The 11,967-nt window shown below is 42.0% G+C and overlaps 1 protein-coding gene across 1 annotated transcript in view; it reads left to right on the top strand.

Moving 5' to 3' along the window:
• GLG1 (golgi glycoprotein 1) overlaps window positions 1-11,967 on the top strand; it is an 82,678-nt gene that overhangs the window by 129 nt on the left and 70,582 nt on the right. The window contains exon 1 of the mRNA XM_039721115.1: window positions 1-162. This exon is cut by the window's left edge and continues 129 nt beyond it. Within this exon, the coding sequence (XP_039577049.1) occupies window positions 1-162 (162 nt within the window). The remainder of the gene's footprint in view (window positions 163-11,967) is intronic.

Here is an 11,967-nt window from a genome sequence, read left to right as displayed (position 1 = left end):
CCGGGCGCGGCTGCCCCGCGGAGTGCCCGCGGCGGCGGGTCGGGCAGCGGGTGGAAGCTGTCGGAGGAGGCGGTGTGCCGGGAGGACGTGGTGCGGCTCTGCTCCAAGCACAGCTGGGCCAACAACCTCGCCGTGCTCGAGTGCCTGCAGGATGTCCGCGAGGTGAGGGTCGGGCCCGGGGCCGCGCCGGGCCTGCCCGCGGCGGCGAACAAAGAGCCGGCTCCGCGCCCCGCCGCCCCGCGTTGCCCTCATGGTTTGTGTTTAATCAGCGGAGTTTGCGCTGCGGAGCTCCGCGAGGGGAGCGAGCTGCCTGCGGGGTGGCCGTGAGGGCTCCGGAGAGCAGCGGCTCTTCCTCGGCAGCTCGGGGCTCGGCGCTGCCGCCCGCGCAGCGCCCTCCGGGCAGGGAGAGCTCGGGGGTGCCTTTGTGTCGTGCCTCTGGTGCCTTGCGGGTTATTCCTTCCCAGAGCGCTGGGACAGCCCAGCCCGCGCAGCGCTGAGTGAAGGAGCCGTGTTCGTAGCAGCACAGATCTGAGATGTTTTGTTTTTTTTCCACGTTCGGGTTCCCACCTTCGCCCAGAGCTCGGCTGCAGAGGCGGCTGCTTTCCAGTCCTCGGTTGTGCGTGTATGAAACTCGATGTATAATCGTTGGACTGAGCTGACTTTATGGGGAGGTTAACGGGGCAATCTGTGTTTTTCCCAAACACCTGTGGTGAGCAGTTTTAAGTCCAGTTCAAGAAAAAACTGAGTTGCTTCCTCCGAGTCTTCCAGCTCCATCTTTTCATTCATTCCTGGGCTCCTTTTGAAGCAGCCCTTGGGGGACGTGCCTTTAGTGAGCCGTCCCGGTCTCGAGGTCTGTGTATTCTTGGCCTCTCTGCTGTACAGTCCGGGAATGCCAGGCTGGGTCAGTTTTAATGGTGTTTTGCCCAATAGGGAATGTGATCAGGAAAAACCTGGGCTCGTTTCTCATCTGTTTTTATGGGGACAGCAGATGGCAGTGGCAATGGTTACTCTAGTCGAAGGAAGTCTTGAACCAGTAAGTGTCAGTGATTACTTCTGGCTTAAAATGCAAAACTAATTTAGATTTTAATCTAACTTCATGTTTCAATTTTGGGTGGGTAGTTAGTAAGACTCGTGGTAGGTGTTTTAAGTGAGTCCTGCTGCAGCATCTGTCACAGGTATGAAATGTTCCCATATGTGCTCTATGAATAACTTGTCCCTTGCTGTTTCTTTCACCTGTCTGGGATCCTTTGCCCCCCTTTTAGCGAGGCATCCTGTCCGAGAGGATCTCGGAAGCTGACCTCACAGGCAGTGGCTCACAAGCTGCCAGCCTGCCAAAAAGGCAAGCTCTTGTTGTTCCTTTCTTTCCAGTTGCATAGCCCCTCCCTACTCTTTTCACAGTTCCAGTGCTTGTTGGTTTTCTGCCATTTTAGCGAGGTGAACCCTTTTGTGGTCTAGTTTATCGTTTTTCTGCTGGAATAGTTTTGTCATTTTCCTGGTTAAAGCACAGAGAGGGGTGACCGCAGGGCTGGTACCCAGGGCTGTGCAGGGACGGGGATAAGATCAAATCGAAGGTGAAGGAATGTTTTGCATCACGCTTTATTTTCAGCAAGTACAAACCCTTATGCTGGCTCTGCATATCTCCTGAGAACTCCACTCCTTGAATGTTATGTCTGCTTGTGGTTTTCCTTTTCCCATTCCCACCTTGATGTCAGTAGTTTGCTGGCTGTTGCTCTTGTGTAGCTGCAGTGCTGCCTGGTGCCCAGCGCCGAAGGTGAGTTTTTTCCTGGGGGACATCCCAGGCATTGACAGGACATCTCAGGGCTCTTTTGGATCGAGTTTTTTCTCTGAAGGTGCCACTCTGTGGCCTCGTCTATCTTTGTCAGCCTGCAAAGGGCACTGTCAGCTGGTCCTAGCTCTCAACAGTTTGCCCCCAGTAACACCGATGGGTTGGGCTGCATCCTGATGTGAAAATGACTTCCCAGGGTGCTGCTCTAAGAAATCAAGTAAAATAGCTGACTTCCGTGTATCCCTACTGTTCAACACTTGATATTTAGACTGTGAATAAAAGTTATGAGTTGTAAATATTGGGTAGCATTTCAGCTGGTTGGGAGTGGGGTCAGATGTTGTCTCAGACATTTCCTTTGCATTGGAGATGACGGCAGAGGAAATAAGTGACATGTTGGCTGTTGTTGACGTAACTTTTACTTTTGACTCTAGAGCATCTGACTGCTTGTTTGGACAATACCAGAAAAGTGACAATTACGTTTTAAAATGGGTGAGGATCTAGTCTGAGTCATACAGCCCATTTAAAACCAGTCAGGCTATAGTAAATGAAGATTTGGGGGATTTGTTTTGTGTGTGATGCCCTTAGTGGACAGTGTGTGGACACTGCTGCAAGTAGCAGGTGAGATTTTTAGATGCAGTTAGGCTGCAGAAGCAGCCTTTTTTTCTCTAGGTGTTTAAGGTAATCTTACTTTTCTCATAAGAAATGTTTCTCTAAAGGGGAGAAAATTCAGTTTGAAACTGGGAGTGTTACTATGAGGATTTTCCATTGACTTTTCTTAGTGTTATACAAAGCAGGCTAGGACAATTCTAAATATGAATAACTAGGAGAAGCAACTAATTGGAACATTCTTTTTGAGTCCATAAAATATAAAGAGAAGAGAAGGTGGGCTTGTTTTGTTGGTCAGCGAGAGTGCAATCACATGGTTTCAGTATCTGCTGATTTCTAGGAGTGGATGTCTTTGCAGTACATCTCCCCTTGCTTTCCTTGGGTAGTTCTGCATCTGAAGGAGCAGGAGTGTTGAGTACAGTGATTGACTGGTACAGGAGCCCAACTTGTAAGGCAAATGTTGAAAGAAGCAGTTTAACACAAATAGTAAAGAACAGTCTGACACAAAGAAAACAGTGAAAAAAAGCCCAAACTCCACACCCAAAACCCTACACAAAATAAAAACCCCACCCAAACAAAACCCCCAAATAGTAAATTGTAATGTTTTGGTTTGGGGAGGTTATTGGTAGACTGTCAGTTTAAGGTATTATCAAAAGAGTTATTTAAGCACTGTGTATTTTTAGAATTCTTGAAGAAAAAATAGTCAGATCCCCAGACTGATATAAAATATTTTTTACCACTGATTTTTCCACTGAGTCAAAGAAATGTTTAATTAATGTAGTGCAGAGTCGTCTTTCCTTTTGTAGTAGAAGGATGCTCCTTGATTGGAGAAAGAAATGGTCATAGTCAGAGCTGCTCAGTTTAAACATTTTTGACCATAATCAGAAAAGAGAATAAATCCCATTTTTTTGATGCATTTTGCAGATGAGTTAACTTCCTTCTAGTTAAAAGTATTCATGCACTGCTTACATTACAGTTTTGAGTGACTTAAATTTTGTCATCAAGATTTTAATCATTATTCACATAATTCTGTGCCACGATATAAAAAGAGTAGAAAAGGGGTAGTGTATATGTTTATTTTTAAAAATTGTGTTCCAAAGTGCTTTTTTCCTGAAAGGATTCAGGTTGTGAGCCTGTTTCTGGAAAGACTTCAGAGCTTGCATTTCACTGAACATAGGCTGTAGCCTTTAAGTCCTTTTTTTGTGGGTTGCCTGTTAAACTGATTTGCATGGTGGTTAAAGTATAAATAAACCCATGAAATATTAATATATTTGCTAGGTAACGATTTTTGCTTGATTAATGATGATTTGTGTTTGAAGCATGACCAGGCTGTTGAATTTGAGGTGGGAAACATTAAAAGGGATGAAAATAATCTTATCCACCATGGGTCTCTTATCTGGTTTACTAGTGGAGCATAATTTTACTTTTAGTACCTCCATTACATCTGGTTGATTGGTGAGTGAATTTGATACCATAATTGTTGAGCATTGCCCTGATAAAGATTGTGCAATATTTATAGCATGATACTGTTCTGTATCATGTTAATTCATTAAAGGCTAAGTTTTTTTTTCTAAGATCAAACAGTTGTGGTTAAGATGGGATTAGAGATCAAAGTTTTGACCTCCTGCTACTTTCTTCATCCTGAGTGGTTCCATTTCTTTGGTAACACCTTAATGGCAAAGACAGTGTAATTGAGCCTTAATGCTCTGCCTTTTGGAAAAAAAACAGGACTCTCCTAGTGTTGCAAATTGGATTAAGAACAAAACAAGTTATCATGAAGGCTGTGTATTTCAAGAATAGTATTTTTCTTGTTATTTCAGTATTGTAGTTGTTGTAAAAGGCCAGAAAATTCATTTGATGTGACTTAATGGGCTGGGGAGTGTGTATACCATTTGACAGGCTGGGAACTGTCATATTTCTTCCATTTAAATGTTTTATTCCTCACTCTGTGTGTACCTGAGCTCCTTAAGTGATCTGATCAAATAGTGTCAGTGAAATTACTTGTTTCAAAATTATAGATGGAGAATAGAAACCAGACAGTAATGCATGCTTGGGGTCTTCATCTCTTTGGGTTATACTGTAATTGTAGGAAAAGTTGTGTGTTCCCAGTCCTTGTCCTCTCTAATGTTTCTGCCTTTTTGGTAAATGGATTGGAAATGTAAAGGCTTCCCTGAATATTTTTGCTTGCACTGAGGTAGATGAGTGTGATCTGTCACAGTAGCTCATTTTACTTTATTTTTCCTCTTTTTTTATCTCCCTAATTTATTGAGTTCAAGGTCAAAGGTTTTGTTTGACTCGACATATGACATTGTTATATTTGAGCACATACTCCTGTTATTCCATCTCTCTGTTTTCCTGTGCAGAGGTGGAGGCTGGCATTTAAAGTTCCCTTTTTGAGATGTCTCATTTGTGGCAGCAAACGACTGGTTACCTGTCCAGAACTCTAAGTAATTGAGAGCTGTGGATTAAACATAGTGTGAGGTTAGGCTGGTTCTTAGGAAATGCAGGTGGTGAAGACACTCCTGGCAGGGCTGACCATCTCTTTCAGCACTTTTGGTGTTCTTTCCCCAGAATCCCCAGGCATTCTCCCTGGCCTTCAGGTGAGCTGTTTTAAGTAATTGCCTGTTTAAGTTTTAAGAAACTCCCTGTTTCTTGGGTTGATAAGTCCGTGGTTGTGGGATGGAGGCTGTTCTGGTTCTCTAATCATGACTATTGCAAAGGAGCAGGCAGTTAGTATTCCAGTGGTACTCTTGCAGTGCCTACAGCATTATCAGCTGGTTCAGATACCAACACTCAAAGGGTTGGTTTTTTTTAAAGGCAATGATCAGAAACCTGAAAGATGTACCTTAAGCCTCGCCAAGGGCTTTGCTTACATTTTCCTTTCTTTCTAAAGGATATTGACCTGGTGATCATTCACAATCTGAAAAGGACACAGGAGTTTAAGAACTGCTACTTTCCTGAGAAAAATAAAAGGAGAATTCTTACCAATATAGTTGGAGTTGAGCTAACTTAAAGGAAAAATGTGTTGCAATTTTAAGAGGTTGAGTTACTTATTACTCTGTAACTTGGCTGTATGAATTGAAGCCTGTGACATCCAAAGTAGAAATTTTCAGATACAGTTTTGTCTTAAGTGGAATTTAATGAAGAATTTACAATGCTTTGTGGTACATGCAAATTAATTTGAATTGTGAATATAGTCTCTCCTGCTTTTAAAATTCATGAAATGTAAGATGGACTATCCAAATCAATGGAAGAGAATGGCTGGACCTAGGAGAAAGGATTGAGATGATTTTAAGTTTTGAAAAACACATGAGCAACAGGAAGACAAGGAGCACTGAAGGTTTTTCTCCTGAGGCTTGGCTTCTTACCCGAGATTAGCTGTGTTTTTGTTATGAGGTTCTCTTCTTCCCTTGTGTTTGGATAGTGTAAGCCCAGTTTCCTCCTGGCTTTGGTAGTTAAGTCTTAAATGAAATACTAAATATACTTTAAAAGTTTGATTTGTTTTTAGGTTGGTTACTTTGGCATCAGCCTTTGGCTTCATCTCAGGATGCAGCAATATTTAAAAGTACTCTTTTCTTCTTGCTGAAGCCATGTGTGAGCTGAATAGAGGGGAAGGTCTCTCATTCCAGGTGCTGCACTGATTGTCTTGTGAACAGAGCATTGAGCACAGGTTCTTAGCCCTTCATATCCTTTTTGTTATCAAAGACAGTTTTGTGGTGTTTTTTATTTGAGGTGGATTTGTTTTTCTTAATTCTGTGCTGTTCTTGGCAGGCTGGTACTTGTGGTAGCTGGTTGTGTATCAGTTTGGCCTGGGATGTTTGGCTCAGTAAAAGAGATTATCTTACAGGTCTGCTTCCTCCAGCGAGCTGGCACTGCTGGCCTGCTGCAGCTCTGCATACCAAGGAGAAAAGGAGTGGAAATACAAGGGAAAAAATAAAGTTTGATGCAGGCTGTGCAGCCTGGGCTTGGCTCAGGGTGCAGTGAGAGAGCCCTGTTGGGGGAGGTGATTTCCTGAGCCAAATAGCTGAATCTATTGAAAAGCAAAGACTTGGTCAGTTTTTACAGTAGGCAGGTACAGCTAGGCTGTGTTTTGCATGCACTCTCTCCTTCCCTTGTACTGGAGGAAAGGAGATCTCTCTGGTGCTGCTTTGGGTTGTCATGGTTGGAACAGAATGTTTTGAAGAGGGATTATTCTTGGCAAATAAAGTGCTGTATTTGTTTTCTAGTACAGAGATGACTAGGTGTTCTTTATAGCGTAGCTTCCCTGCATGCATGCACCACTTTTCCAGTGGATTCTGCTTCTTTGGTCTTGGGAAAATGCACACTTACTTTGGAAAAAGCTTTGCAGTTATTCTTCCTAATAATATACCCCAAAGAATTAGATGAATAAAAGGGCTAGGTAATTGCCTTTTTATTTGAAATCTTGCTTTAAAATAGTTTTTTCTTTTTGATCTTCTGACTAATTCAGTTTTAAAGTCTGTGAAGTTGGTTGCTATGGCACTAAAATTTTTCAATTCTGTTAGCTGATAATTTTCTGTTATCAAGGGATACCTTGATTTTCTGGATGCTCAGTTTATCAGTATCCATCACAGTGCATTAGGTGAAGAGCAGAGATCCTATTTTCCCTGGATGCCAGCTTGTGGCATAATTGCAACCTTTTTCATCAACAAAAGAGATGCAAACCCATCCTGTTCCACTTCTGAGCAGGGGTGACATTCATAAAAAACTGTCCTGGAATGCTGGTGTCTGAATGTCTGCAGCTCTGAGCTGAGGAGTCCCCTTCAGGAGTTAAAGGTGTTTTTTTCTCTGTCCTGTCTTTAAGGGTTTTGTGCATGAGTTTATTTAATTTTTTGTCTTTTAGAGAAGTGTGTCTTATAGATCTTCCAGCTTTGTGAGCTTAGATTTCACCTGTTAGCATTAGAGTGCATTTCTTGTTTGTAATGTCTACAATTTTGCCTTAAACTGAACACCTGATGCCTTTAGTAACAGTAGGCTAAAGCCTAATGGTACACATGGAATGTTCCTTTTTCCAAGTAACACCACAGGGAAAAATGACCATCATCATGCAGGACACAAATGACTACATGCTGCATTTGGATTTTTTTTTGCATCTTTACCTGAAGCAATGCATTGCTGAGAATTGCTGACATGGCAAAAGGTAGTTAATGTAATAAGTTTTCCTGGTTTCTCTACATACCTAGAGTATTTTACTCTTTTTGTAGTGGTAGAACTGCGTGCTCTTTTGTGAAAAACTTCTTGCAGTTTCTTAGTGGATTCTCAGGAGTTTTGAATCTCTTTTAGAGAATGCAAGTGGTTATGCTGATGTAATTAAGTACTATATGTAATGGTGTGGGTTAATACCAAATAGCTCTTACAGCCCTGCTATGCAAAATCAATCAGGCAAATGTACTGTCTTTTGTTTAAAAAATAATGACTAGCTTAATCTGGTAGCAAGTTTGCTGTCTAGATCTTTTGAATCTTAATAGGAAGCTCACCAGCCTTCATCAAGCTCAGTAGTTTGCTAATTGAGGCTTTCTTTTCTACACTGTTTTGTTATTGCAGGGTAAAATACTTTGCACCAAGTGAACTGCAAAACAAACTCAGCAGAGCATGCATTCTTCTGAGTGTTGAAGTAATTGCCCTACAAAAAGGTTTTGATGGAATTAAACAAAAGACAACAAACCTGCTTGGCTTATAGACTTTCTGTGACAGTCCAGACTTGATTTGAGCCGAGTCAACTTTTGTTAGGCTGTTCTCAGCTGAGTTGAAATAAGATCTGGAAGAAACTTGAAGTAAGCTCTTTCCTTATCAAGTTGATTTTTGGGATTCTGTCTGTCTCTGTGGCCTATGTATATTGCAAAATCAGAAAAATTAACTACTTTCAAAGGAAATCACTGCAACACTGCACTTGTCATAATTTGCAACAGGAATTGTTCATGAGACTGCAGTTCTTCAGCTGTGTTCCTGGTGATCTAAACAATCAATATTAACTAGATCCTCTTGTAAACTTCAGACAGACTAGTCAAAATTGTCTCCATCTATACAAGGCCCTGATGAACTGCAGGTGAAGAGAACTGTTGACTCTAGTTTTATTGGTCAAGCATTTTACTTTGTTATTCACTTATCACATTGTTTTGACTTGGATGCTTTTTTGGTCATAGAATTATAGAACCATAGGATGGTTGGAAGGGAGCTAAAAGCTTGTCTCATGGACATGGACACCTTCCACTAGAGCAGGTTGCTCCAAGTCCCTGCACAATTCCAGGGATGAGGCATCCACAAATTCCCTTCAACCAAAGCCCCAATTCCTTTCTTGACTTTTCCTGTTGAACTGCTTCTAGGAACACAATATGTTTTTTGCTTCAACATCTGAGATGTGTGAGGGCAGTATCTCTCAGTGTGACACAGGTATTTAAATTTGTGCTGACATCTGTCTTAACTTTCTGAAGCCAATACAGCTGACTCTGCAGCAGAGGTCAAAGATTTTGTGAATGTAGTAACATTGCTTACTTTTTAACTGGAGGCTTCCAGGCAGTGATCAACAGCCGTCTTCAATTGTTTTTAATCAGTTGTGTGAAGCAACGTCAGATTTTAAAGCTGAAAAAGAGAAAAGGCTGAAACAGTTTTTTATGTTGTAAATCTTTCCTGCAGTTTTATGAAACAGTTCTGGAATGGGAGTCCCATGGTGAATGCTTGTCCTGTCTCTCGGAACCACCTGGGAAGGGGTGCTTCTAGGGAGCATTTCCCTCAACTGATTCACATCTCTAAAGATATACACTCATTTTAATGTTACTGTTAATAGCCTTAATTAGATATGTCCTACTAGTTGTAGGAATGATGGGGTTCTGTACTTCCCTCACAGAATACAAAGCTTTGCAGTGTTCCATATTTTTGCTTTGTGGTCTGTGCTGTAGCAGGCATACACATAGGGTGAACCATCACTGATAATGCTCTCACCTCTGACTCCAGAAATAGCAGCACTGTGTCGGGCAGAGCTGCCTGGAATAATGCAGGGTTTGTTCCAGCTCAGGCACTCAGCAGTGTGGCTTGAGCTTGTCCACATCAAATCCTTCTCACGTGCTCTGAGGCTATGTTGGCTTCCTTTCCATGAGCAACTCACAGGTAACGCTTACACAAAGCGGAAAAACATACAGCAAACCACAAACTACAGGGGTTTTGGTTCCCCTCCCCTCCTCCAGGCATTTGTGAAGACTTGCAGAATCCTCTTGTATAAAACTGTAGTCTAAACTTGTTCTGCTAGGCAGGGTGCTGATGGGATTTAAATTCTTCTCTTTGTATGTCAGGTCTTCCCAAAGTAATTTCCCCAGATACTTTCCTCCCTCGAGGCATTGCAGTGAAACCTATCATAACTTTGTGATGCTCTCCAAGATTATTTAGTAAATGCTATCCTCTAATGTCAATTTTACTCACTGGGGTTCACAGTATCTTAGTCTTAGACTACTTGAAAAAGACATTTTCTGAAAACTTTCTAAGAATGCTGGAGAGCTCAGGTAGGCTGTGTGGTGCTGGCATGAAGCCGGGAGGAGGATTCAACTTGAATTTCTCTGTTGCATAGTAAGAAGAGAAGATGAGAATCAGTGCTCTAGTCACTTAATCTGCTAGGTTTTATCCCACCACAGCTGTGTTAACCAGTGTGGTGTCTGGATTGGTTTAGGGAAAATTGAATAGCCAAAATGTTTCTCTTGCTTAGAGGTGTACATCATGAATAACTTTAAATAATATGGCAGTATATTGTTCATCATCAAGTGATCCTTTGTTGAGAGATGGAGTTTGATCTCTGACTGTAAACACATCTGCTCTGTGTGCTGGGATCACAAATTTTGAATTGGGATCTTGCCTAGGAGATCAAAGTTTTAGGTTAAAAAAATCCCCTCTGTGAACCTAATATGGAGCTATTTGAGCAAGAATTTAAGCGAGAATGGTAATAAAGGAAGATGTTGATGTAGCAGAGTAGCTTAGAGGCTTTTAGACATGACAATATTGGAGAACATTTGTATATCTTAAAATCTTTGTCTCAAGTTTTAAGGCAGAGTATTTAATACACCATGATTGTTATGATTTGAAATTGGGCCAGAAGAGTTCTTCCGAACCGAACTTTTTTCCTAAGGAGCCATTTAAAATAAACTTGTGGAGGCTGGCTTTTAATATGATCCACTACTTTGGGAGCCAGTGCTGCTGAAAGTACTCCTAAATAGCCCTTTTGGGCTTTGGTATGGTTTTCTAAGTTCTTTCTTTGTATATTACACACTTTTTTTAGCATTAAAAGCTGTAAAATATGTCAAGAGATCATATTTGAAGAGTATCTAAAATTGCCTCAAAGCCATCAAAACACTGCACATGAGTAAAATTTGGTCAGTGTGAGTACAGTGCTGTTTGCTCTCACATTTGTTGAGCTCATTGCTTTGTTCCACCTTCTTTTGGGGTTTGATCCATTGGTAGCACTTCACACCTGAATTCAGGCCTTCAGCAATGAGCTTCCTTCTGGTGAATCTGAAGCCAGTGGGACAGGGAAGCTGGATGGGTTGTTAGGAGATGAGCATCTTTATCCGAGGAGGTTGGGGCAATTGAACAGCACAGCCACTCCCCCAGTCATGAAGCCACCTTGAAGCAGAGGGAAGGACAGTGTCAGGGTTATTCTCTTCTAGAAGCTGCTGTGCAGAAGCTGAGAGGATCCAGCCACAGGCAGGCAGTGCTCTTTGCCATTATTTTCTAGCTGGGACTCTTGCTTCTCATGGGATACTAGAGCAGTAGGCTTGTGTTGAGCACCTGAGCCCGTAGCCATCATTAACAGCCAAGGTGGGCACTGCTCTTGTTTGGTTGTTGTTTGTTTTAGCTTGGAATTTTTCGTATCATTCAAATGAACGATCCAAAACTATGCTGGTCAAGTAATCTAATTAAGACTAAGGTACAGGAACAGTAATTCCAGCTTGTTCTTGTGTGGAAAGTACATATTTTCATAGAAATAGACTGTAATATTCCTGATAACACTGATAAAAATCACAGAATTGGTGGTGATGGTGAAAGCAGTAGCTGGGAAAAAATACTCATTTTGCAGAGAAACAAGAGGCTTTGATTAGAATTTCTGGGATCTCATAGCATATTGCTGGGATTTTGACGATGGAAGGATTTATCTTGCATTTCCAAGGTTTTAAGTTGGATGTACTAACAACAGAAAGATGTTGCCTTTCCTTGGAAGAGGTACAGGTGAAACTTCCAGAATAACTGTGACTTGGAGAGTACAAAAATCCTTTCTGTCCTGGTGTTCCAGGCAGTGGTAGTTGTTAGCTGCTCCCTTAATACAGCACATCTTGCACCTTGCTCTGAGGATTGCCACAGCCCTGGTGTGAGCAGGAGAACAGCTTCCACATCAGTTATCATTTCTGTGGAGTTTCCTTAGAGCCATCCAGTTTGCCTGGATGAGAAGTGTGTTAGGCTCCTGTGACACTTTGGGAGCTGCTGGTTCAAATAAATGTGCTTTGGTTTCCTGAGCTACAGTGCTTGGCAGCAGTGGAATGGAGCACAGGCTGAGAGCGTGGGCTGGCAGCGAGTCTGTC

This window comes from Passer montanus, unplaced genomic scaffold, assembly GCF_014805655.1.
Source record: "Passer montanus isolate IOZ18808 unplaced genomic scaffold, ASM1480565v1 scaffold45, whole genome shotgun sequence".
NCBI classification, from domain to species: domain Eukaryota; kingdom Metazoa; phylum Chordata; class Aves; order Passeriformes; family Passeridae; genus Passer; species Passer montanus.
The sequence above is the reverse complement of the archived record's forward strand: the minus strand, read 5'-3'. Positions and strand labels throughout refer to the sequence as shown.